This window comes from Atta cephalotes, assembly GCF_000143395.1.
Source record: "Atta cephalotes unplaced genomic scaffold scaffold00032, whole genome shotgun sequence".
NCBI lineage: Eukaryota > Metazoa > Arthropoda > Insecta > Hymenoptera > Formicidae > Atta > Atta cephalotes.
This window is the reverse complement of record NW_012130096.1, coordinates 2,441,222-2,451,843: the sequence shown is the minus strand read 5'-3', so window position 1 is coordinate 2,451,843 and position 10,622 is coordinate 2,441,222. Positions and strand designations below refer to the sequence as shown.

The following is a 10,622-nucleotide window of genomic DNA, read 5'->3' as shown; positions in this document are numbered from 1 at the left end:
ATAGAAATCTTTTTTTCTATAAAATAAAAAAAATTAAATTTATTACACAACATAATGGCTACATTCAACAGAGAAAGCAATTTAGTAATTGTAATAAAATTCTGCAACATGATTGATTTATACATTTAGATCCATTGAGAGAGAAAATAAGGGCAAAATCAATCATATTAAAGAATCTTACAATAGTTGCAAAGTTGCTTTCTCTGCTAAATGATTCATTCAAATGTAATTGCAATCCGCATAAATGTGTACATTAAGATAGACGACTTAATTTTCGTCTTAATAATTAATTATGTTTTATGAAAATTTAATTTTTGCGAATGCTGTTGTATAAAAGTTAACAAAAATCACACTTGGTTTTATCATGTGACTACGATTTACATATTTGTTTTTGAACTAAATAATTTTGATAGAAAATTTCATGTTGCGGTAGATAGAGATTTCGAACTTCTGTTCTTTAACCAATATGCACCAGCTAATAGTACAGTACAACAAAACCCAACTAAAAGACGCAATTTCCAATGATGCTTGGAGGATCGTAATACATTAATTACTTTCACGGTCTGTTCCTTCGTATCTCTTGCACTGCCCGAATTCTCAATTACAAAATTTGCCATCTCTGCTTTTTTTTCCAAAGACATTTGCGCAGCTATTCTTAATTTTGCTTTAGCTTCTGTAAATCCAGTGCGTTCCATTAATCGTTGTAGTTGAAGATCTTCTTCACTGAAAGTCATAAATCATAGAGGATCAATTTATAAATACTTAAAAAATCACAAAATTTTTTTTTATATTTTCTCAACTTAGAATACAAGATATTATTTTAGCTAAAACACTGATAATACTTTTAAAGGCCATCAATTGTGAACAATTCTTTAAAAATGAAACTGGAGCAAATTGGTTGTATTTGAAATTGGTTGAAATAAAAAATTAAAAATATTTAGACGATTTATAACTTTGAAAAAAAACAATTGATATCGAAAGAAAAGATGTTAAAGACCTTTGTACAGACTTTTGTATACACATATAAAAAAATCAATGAGAATTATTTATTTGATGAAAAGGAAAGAAATTAAGAATTTGATTAATTCATTTTCTTATGCATTATGTACTCTGTGTCCTTGATCAGATTTTTTTTCACTTTACAAATTTCCTTTCTTTATTAATTTCAAATAATTAAATCAGAGTGTTATATAAATTTTTATCACATTCTTTAAGAATACCTCATTGGTGATTGTACCAATTAAAATCCATACATACCATGTTACAACTATAATTTTGTACAAGTAGTTCAACATGTGTCCTGTCTCAAAAAGCAACGGTAAATCCATAACTATAAACGGATGACCTTGTAAAAAGTATTTAATAGTCTGCCAGTATATTTCTTTGTATATATCAGGATGCGTTATAGCATTGAGTTTTTTTCTCTTTTCCACATCGTTAAATATTAAATCTCCAAGTTTCGTTCTATCCAAATGTTTGGTATCCAAAAACACATCTGGACCAAATTCCTCTTGTATTTTATGCCATGCTGGTTTTCCTGGCTCAACAACTGGAACATAAATACCATTTTTTGACATTGCATAACGAATATTTGATGTTGCAATTGATTTATCAGTAAATACTTCAAATTCTTGACAAATTTTATCTTACAGCTTATTAATATTTCAATTATACAAATTACTGTACAGTTAAACTTGATATTTGCTTCTATTATGCAATTACAATTTACAATGTTAAATAAATTTCATGTTGATAAAGAAAAATATATAGGTATGTAATAACATTTAGAAAAAAATGTTATATATATATATATATAAAACATTTTTTAAATATATATATATATACATTTTATAATATATATTATAAAATTATAAAACAATATAAAATATGTATATATGTGTATGTCATTCAAATTTGAGAACATATATATATATATATATACATATATATTAAGGTAAAAGTTACGGGAAAAAGTTCGTGGTCGTTTTTTAAATGCCATCTAACGGGAAAAACGCCACAAATTTTTTCTCACACCTAATATAAATATATATATATATATATATATATATATATGTCGGCGGACAGGGTAAAGTACAATACATCCTAACCTTTCCGAGCAATTACATCGGCATCTATAACAGGGATGCCATGCTCCCGAAAAACAGCAGCAACTGTGCTTTTTCCAGTGGCAATGCCACCAGTCAATCCAACTAAATACATTTCAAAAAAATGTAATTTTTACACGATAAATATGAATGAATCAGCTTAACAACTCTGTTAGTGATGTCAGCATTATTCACATCGAATTAAGTTAATTAAGTTACCCGCACTACTCCTCTACTCTTGTATTACTGAAACATTTATAGATTATTGAATATAAAGACCAGTTTGAAATTATTTAAATCTATCTTGTGAAAGAGAAAAATATCGGAAGAAAAAAGAATTTAATACGAAGGTTTTTCCCATCTCCCACTCTGGAATATAAGCCGCTTTTCTTTTATTATATTTTTTTAACTCTCTATCACAACAAAGTACAGAAAAGTGTAGCACGGTTGTCGATGAGAACGCGCTTGAAGTAACGTCAGAACTTGAAGTAGCTTTAAAACTGTGCTTAATAGTACTGGGCGTGTGTTTTAGGTTTGCCTCAAATTTATCAATCATCACAACATACAACCACAACAATCGAATTTTTTACTTTATTTTTGTCCCTTCAAATGATATAGCACGATGAAATGCTGGTTATGTATATTCTCTCTCGTAACGTGCCTTGTATGGTATGGTAAGTTTTTACAAATTTCTACGAAGTGAAGTCAAGTACTGTATGTGCATAAACTGAAGCTAACTTATGATATTTCCATTTGATTAAATTTAAATACTTAATATCTCGTCGTGTTATATTTACATTTTATTTATTCCTAAGTTATACTTTTATATTTTAAGTCAAAGTGAAGTAAATTTGAGAGATTTTATATATGTTTTATATATGTTTTGCTGAATTCATTAAAAATTTGAGTAATTATTTTATGTAGTAAAATTTACATGTACATATATTTATTAATAAATAGATTATACAGATAAAACAGTATAATTGCATATATTAATGCTAATAAAATATCTGACAGTTGCAGGTCAGAGAGGCTGTCAAATTCCGCTGATTATCAGGGGATCTTGGTTTTCATGGGAATCCAAGAGTACTGTAACAGAAATAAATGCTAACAGTATGACTGGACGAGGCATATGTGTAAACATGTTGGAAGAATATCATGTTAATTACACATTCGTATTTCGAGATTTGCATAAAAGCTGTTATCATTGTGTAAAACTGCTTGTCAGGACATTAAATGTCTTGGAAAAGTTGGAAGGCAAATAACAAATGAATCTGTTAATTCAAAAAAATTACAGATAGCGAGTGCAAAAAGTATTCATGAAAGGAAGATATCTTTTAAAAAGACTTTATTTTTAATAAATAAACATTAATTAGCAATTTATTAACGAAGAATAAAATAGACTGTATTATATTTGTTCAAATTATTTTATCTAAAAAGAGATATGTATTAAATTATCTTAAAAATGAGCGAAAATAAAAAATTGTGTTATTTGATGTACAAAAAGTATTCGTATAATTGAGAAATTTAACTTCAGAAATATATCACATTTTTTTGTTTATATGAAAATAGCATACTTATTATATAAAATTGCTAATTAAAGTTTATTTTCCACAGTAAGGCTTCTTTTATAAAAATTTCCCTTGTACATACTTTTTGCACTCACTAATAATTTATTAGCTCATTGCCTAGAAGGGACTTGGTTCACAAATAATTAATTATCACATACACATCCATCCATATTTTATAAATTAATATAAATTAATATTTTATAAATTAACTAACTATTATTTTCGACTAGCATATCTACATTATCTTGTACATTTATTTTCTTTTATTGCATAATTCATCTACTTATCACAGTCTTTAGCACCTATTGCATTAACCTTGTTTATATCATTATTATATTGTTATTCCAATTCAAAAAATTATATAGCAATATATAAATACATAATCCACGAGTATGTTATCAATCGTAATATCTTGTTGCAGTGACTTGTGTGAATTTGCCTTTTGGAGTAGAACCCACTGTGGGTAATGTCTGTACAGGTTTAAACGCGAATCAATATTTGATAACATTATTCTCTGAGAATTACGTGCCTGTGAATTGCAGATCTTCTCTGGAAGGAGTTTGGCAATTTGCTTATCAAGTAAGATAAGAAAATCGTTATAGAGTTATTTATGTCTTTATTGTATGTATAACAAAAATGCTTATCTATATATTATTTCAGAATCGCTTTAGATTTACGGGAGAATGCAATCATCCAGACGCACAAATCAGATCTTGTCAGACAGCGGGATCCCAGTTTCTTATAACCAATCAAAAATTTAATATCACTTACAAACACTGTCCTGGAATGGAAAATACCAACGATGGGTGTAAGTAGACTCTTTTTTCCTTTTGATAAATGCTTCTAAACTTGTAAAGTATGTCTTTGTAAAGTATACATTTTGATATTACAGTATACAAATGTCGTTTTTTTTTCAGTGGTAGAATACAGTTGCTTGGGCGATTGGTTCGTCGATAAGAATCATTTCTTCGCTGTAGCAAATACCAAGGAGTCACGGAAGGATGAAAAGTATAGATGCTTCTTAAAGAATCGTGATGACGATTTATACATCGGTGTTTCAATAACCGCTGAATGTAATACTCTTAATACCGTCGAAAAAAGTCCTGAACGTTTGCGGATCACGCCAGTTAAGGCTGAAGTAGTTGAACCCGGTTGTCGATTACCTGAGGATATGTCTGGAGATTGGATAAACACTGCTAATATCGACGCAGATATTTTTATTAATGAAACTCACATTATCGAAACTTGGTATCCCGATGTGGCGCGTTTTCGACGAACGGTTTACGTTTGTCGTGAACAAAGAGATTCAAGAGTAATGATGGCGAGATTGACCGTTGATGGATGGTATGTTTACCAGATTGTTTGTAAAAAAAATCTTTTTGATTGACGTAAAATTCAGCGAGTTATTAAAATTCTTGTACATATATTATAAAGATACATATTTAAATGTTAATTGAGATACATTTACAGCCAAAAAGACTACGTTTGTTTCGATTTCGTGCGGCGACATCACAATATTATCCGATACAGACGTGGAGTCGCTGTGATAAAAGATGATTTCCATACGGTGTGTTCTTGGGTGCAATTTCCTAACAAGGAAGCGTGGAAGTACGATCTGTTTTTAGGTATAATCATATAAAGTTGAACATTTAACCGATATTCATAGTTTGTTCTTAATTGCAAGATCTTAAATATAGTTTTAAACTGTCATAAATCAATTACAAAGCCATATTACCATTTTAAGACATTATTTAGGAGGATTTTGAAATAAGAATTTATATTTATATTATAATCGGTATTCTTAGTCAGTTCTTATATTATATTTAAAATCTTAAGTATAGTTTTAACTGCAGTCTTAAGTTGTCAATCACAGAGCCGTATTAGTTCTTAAATCATTATTTAAAGTGATTTTGAAATGAAAACGGACTATGTATCTCGATCTATGAATACGAGTGTATTTCCGGTAGAGTAATCAATTATATTAATTTTAATTTCTTAATTTTATTAGCAAAAAATGCCGTTCCGGTACGCTGTCCGATAGCCGGTAAATTTATGTTCCATCAAAAAGGAGATGTTCTATTTGAGACTAGAATTATAGGTGGCGTCACTAAATCTCCGCGACCAAATATTTATTGCAAACAGAATATATCCGACTTTTCGGTTTGCGATAACGATCAAAAGGAGATCGCCATTGACGAAACATACTGCTTGTCTGTGGATCACTTAGGAAAACCGGTTGATATTTACAGTAAGTTTTATTGATATTTTATATGTCCACCTATCTTGTATGTAGCTATACTGTCAATATTATTATTTTTACAGGCGATCCTGATTATACAATGATATGTATTGGATTTTGGAAAGAAAACTTAAAATCGTATTTAATTACATTCAGCGAATTGGATCCTTACAGCAAATATCGCTGTTGGGTATATCAAAGGGCTGATTTGAATAGAGTGCTTATGTCTCAAGCCATCGGTCCATTTTGCGATCTCAAACAAGATGTAACAAGTCAAAATTTTACAGAAGGCGCATCAGTCGCGCTGGAGTTACAAGTGAGAATAAATGCTATTCCGAATATGTAAATTCTAAGTGAAACTAGATTCACTCATGTACGATTTTTTAACAGGAATACGAGCGAGAACGCGATCGATGTCCAATGTACTTTGATGACGGAAGCAATCCCTGGGAGGGAACGGAGGACACGATAAAGATCTTCCATTTTGGTAGTAGCGGCAATATAAACAGCTGCTTTTCGTTTTTGCTTGTCACACTATTAATAGTAGTACTATGCTTTAACATGTAAATAATTCTTTACACAGGAAAGAACGAAATCATTTATTGATTCTTTAGATACCGCGATAGAAGATATTTCATATCAGAAATATCACATGTATGCGCTCGTAAACCATTCTGTCAACTGTCAATTTGCATCGCGTCAGCATTCCATCCATATTGTAATTATGTGGTTACATGTGCCTTAAATTTTATTCATATCTAATTCATATCTAATTTTATGTAAGTAGATAATACGTAATATAAGATATGTTAACATATCGAAAGTCCGTCCACGAGATTTACAAAGATTTTTTACATAAAATGATTGCATTCTGCTTTACATTATATTTTTACAAATATAATAAAATGGATGCGATAAAATTTTTATGTATAAAAATCGAAACATTTATAGAGACAATTTAATTCCAGAATATTATTCTAAATATTTTTTAATATTATTTTTATCTTAAATGTTTTTATTATTTTAATTATGTTTAGAAATAGAATGCACTTTTATTAAATGTATATTATCAAGGACCCTATTTTGTAACTCTTGACCTTTGTAAAATGATATCTCTATAGTCATTAAAAAGTTACAGAGGGTTCTAAGGATATTTTGTATGATTTATAAAATAAATACAATTTCTTGTAATATTTTATATTAATAATATTATTATTTAATTTTATCATATGACGTTTACAAAGAAGAGAATTTATTTAATCTTTAAATACTATAATTGCATCAAAGTTACACAAATATATACCAGATTTCTCTCTTCATAGTTTTTCTTAATAATTTATTGTTAAAATAATTCACATTTAAGTTAATTTTTTCATTTTTTTTAAACAGAAAATATATAAAAAGAAGAAAACTATTTGAAGATATTTAAAGATTAAAATGTTATGATTATATCAGTGTTCATATTTTTAACTGAAACTAAGACTATTGTTTATATTATATATACAATACATTACAATATAAATAAATTTTTTAAGTAACATTGCAGTTTATTTCGTCCAGCTCACTTTAGGTATGTCGAAATGTTCAGTTAAGCTATCCAGGTGTCGATTAAATTCTTCCACTCGTTGTTTATGTGTCTTAGAGGCTTTCTGCTTAATCCTTTCAGTTTGCTGCAATTTATTGAAAAAATGAATTTTATTAGTGTCAAGCTTTTTTTATTTGATGTCATTATATAGATGTGTTTAAATAGACTACATATGCTTACCATTTTCTCTTGCATTTTTTGAAAAGCCAGCTCCGCTTTCGTCCGTTTCACTTCTATCGTTTGAGGTTTTTCCTCCTCAATGATTTTTGATACTTCCACCAGCTTCTTCTTTTTTCCATTCTTATCCTTTTTCCTAAAAACGATACACATAATTTGTTTGATTAATTTATTACAATAGAAGGAAAAGAATAGCGTTTATTTATTTAAAAAAATCACGCGACACAAATCAAAAGTGAACAATCCATGACGAACTTAACCTCATTCGACCAAAAACATTAAATGAATGAAGTACTTACTTTTTGCTCATTGTTTGTTCGTTTTTCAATTTTAGGATACCTTTCGCAACGTGTGCGTACGGATCGTCTTCATTGTTCGTTGCTGGCATTGTTAATTGTTATTAATCGTATATATCAATTAACAACAAAGTACGTACATAATTCACAAATGTCCACTGGAATTGGTGAAAAGGATCCATGAGAAGAATAATTAAATTTCAAAATTGCCAACTGCAAAACAGAATCTGGCATCTGGCATCTGTGATGTAGTATATATTTGTTATGTATATAATACTAAAATATGTAAAATTAATTTTTTTTATTCAAAATATAACTTAATTATTAATTTAAAGTATGTTTTACACAAATAAAGCATAATTTGCAGAAAATTAGTTTTTAATTTTGAAGGTGGCAATTCTGAAATGGTCAATCACATTGATCAGATTTTAGGGAGTTTGAGAACAAATTCCATGAACCTTACAAGTTGGCTAGCTTGTTCAAAAAAATGTTTATCCTAACCTGCACAAAATAATTGTGTAAGTATATTCGCGGTTGAAATTTAAAGAGTTTAGAATTGTTCTTGCATTTGAATTTAATAATTGCACTTTCCTTCTTCTGTTAAATATCTAATTTACGAATTTTATATGTTATAAGATTTTTTTTTATGGTGTTCATATATAATTACGGTAATTAATAAACAAAATAAAAAACAAAATAGATATTGCAGCTTAAAAATCTTTAAAATTAGGCTTATTCGACGTTTTTATGAAACGAAAGAATCTGGCAGAAAAAAGTATCGCTCTGCCTCGTGAAACCGAAATATTAAACGTTAAAGTTGACAACTATTGAGGTTAGAAAATTTGTCACAGAGATAAATTGAAGTCTATAATTGTACTGTTCTACGCCGCCTCGAACAAGAAAAAAATAAGTTCTACCCGCTTGAGATCTAACTGCCTAGAAGTTGTAGACAGTGTAGACAGTGTCCGCTTGGAATATTTCTAACCCATGAAGACAGTGGGGGATGAGAAGTCTTTTTAGAGCGGTCTTTTTACTATTCTAGCTCTCGAGCAAGTAGGATATTTTTATTTTGTTTGGGGTAGCTACGCCGCCTGGAATCAATAAGCACTAGTCTATACTCCCTACTATCTACATGATAAATTTTCTAACAACAACAGTACAATTATAGAAATGTGCCTCTTTACAGGGGGAAGGAAGGGTGAGAGTCGCTTCGCATGGAAAGTCGAAACTCGTGTAGAACAATTCAATTATAGACATATCATTACAGACTTCATTTTGCCTCTGACAAATTTCCTAACTTCAATAGTCGTCAACTTTTATGCTATTTTTATAATAAGTATGTAGTCAGAAGTCTTAGGAGCTCTACACAATAAAAGGAACAGGGAATAGAGAATGGAGAATAAGAATTTCAATCTATCAGAAATCATGTATTGTGGAATACAGTTTCTTATAAGTTGAAATTCTTATTCTCTATTCTCTATTTTCTGTTCCTTTTATTGTGCGGAACCCCTTAGTGTCAATAGATGAAATTGATCAATCAACGTCGTTGTACAAGTTGGCTATTAGTCAACTTCACTGCTAAGATGTAAGACTATTAACTACCGACTCATTGTAAAATCAGCACATCGCTTAATATCTTGGTTCACAGGGCAGAACGATACTTTTTTTCTGCCAGATTCTTTCGTTTCATGTAAAAACATGTCGAATAAGTCTAATTTTATTGATTTTGAAGCTGCGGCATTTATTCTGTATAATTATCATAATTATATAATATTTGTATATATTTCTGTATGTGTTGTGTATTTGTTGATATAATGTGTATTTTTGTAAATTTTGTTGATTATAGTTTTTGGAAACTTGTTGGAATAATTTTGCTTCCATTTCAGTTCCCACTTAAGAAAATGTGGCCCTTGATAGTGAGATCCATGGGCAGATTCGGTAAATACATTACACTTCCTATTGTGGGTATTATTGGATTTATTGGATATAATGTGGAGGGATGGATATCTGATCGTTATACACCAGCCACAAAACCTATCACACAGCAACGACAAGAAAGGCTACTAGAAAATATAGATGCCTCAACTACCAAAAAGAAACACAATCCTTTAGAAGTTAATCTTTCGCCGTCGTTGTCTAGTTAGGTGTGCATTTTATTATAATTTCGATATGGAAAATAATTACAACAAAAAGTTTGAATAAAATGTTAGCTAATGTTATAAAAGTTTATTAAGTTTAACAATATAGATGTTTATCTTTTTTTATATAATTATCAAAATGTAATGAGTCCTCACTTTTTTTTCTTGACATTAATAGAACATTATAGCGTTTTTCACTAGTAGAATTCGGTACACATTAAAGCCATTGTATAAATGTTTGAGGATTTCACGGTTTAATTCGTTTCTATATTTTTATTAAACACATCTTTGTGTTGATTTATGTACAATGGCTTTATAATGCACTGAGTGCACACTAGTTCTGTTAATGAAAAACACTATTATATACATATTTTTGCGGTAAATATTATGAAGAAAAGTCAAAATTCTAGTAAAGAAATAAAGCTCAAAAACTGACACACACACACACACACACACACACACACACACACACACACACACACACACACACACACAATAATATATATATATA

General features: G+C 29.4%; 4 protein-coding genes across 4 annotated transcripts; 2 read left to right on the top strand and 2 right to left on the bottom strand.

The window, feature by feature from the left end:
- Positions 1-419: 419 nt before the first annotated feature.
- LOC105621186 (dephospho-CoA kinase domain-containing protein) lies at positions 420-2,220 on the bottom strand. Its single transcript, XM_012202655.1, has 3 exons — positions 2,109-2,220; positions 1,258-1,549; positions 420-723 (listed from the first exon to the last, which is right to left on the bottom strand). The coding sequence occupies exons 1-3, from the start codon at positions 2,218-2,220 to the stop codon at positions 420-422; spliced, it is 708 nt and encodes a 235-aa protein (XP_012058045.1).
- A 507-nt stretch (positions 2,221-2,727) lies between these two features.
- On the top strand, positions 2,728-7,108 carry LOC105621184. The gene is made up of 9 exons (XM_012202653.1): positions 2,728-2,779; positions 3,123-3,362; positions 4,098-4,255; positions 4,337-4,484; positions 4,594-5,020; positions 5,147-5,301; positions 5,685-5,924; positions 5,999-6,231; positions 6,306-7,108. Exons 1-9 carry the CDS (start codon positions 2,728-2,730, stop codon positions 6,480-6,482), a joined length of 1,830 nt encoding a protein of 609 aa, XP_012058043.1. The 3' UTR covers positions 6,483-7,108.
- On the bottom strand, positions 7,104-8,137 carry LOC105621185 (protein FAM32A-like). The gene is made up of 3 exons (XM_012202654.1): positions 7,977-8,137; positions 7,681-7,813; positions 7,104-7,585 (listed from the first exon to the last, which is right to left on the bottom strand). Exons 1-3 carry the CDS (start codon positions 8,063-8,065, stop codon positions 7,463-7,465), a joined length of 345 nt encoding a protein of 114 aa, XP_012058044.1. The 5' UTR covers positions 8,066-8,137; the 3' UTR covers positions 7,104-7,462.
- A 1,737-nt stretch (positions 8,138-9,874) lies between these two features.
- Positions 9,875-10,117, top strand: LOC105621293 (small integral membrane protein 12). Its single transcript, XM_012202759.1, has one exon. The coding sequence runs from the start codon at positions 9,875-9,877 to the stop codon at positions 10,115-10,117; it is 243 nt and encodes an 80-aa protein (XP_012058149.1).
- The last annotated feature ends 505 nt before the right edge of the window (positions 10,118-10,622 follow it).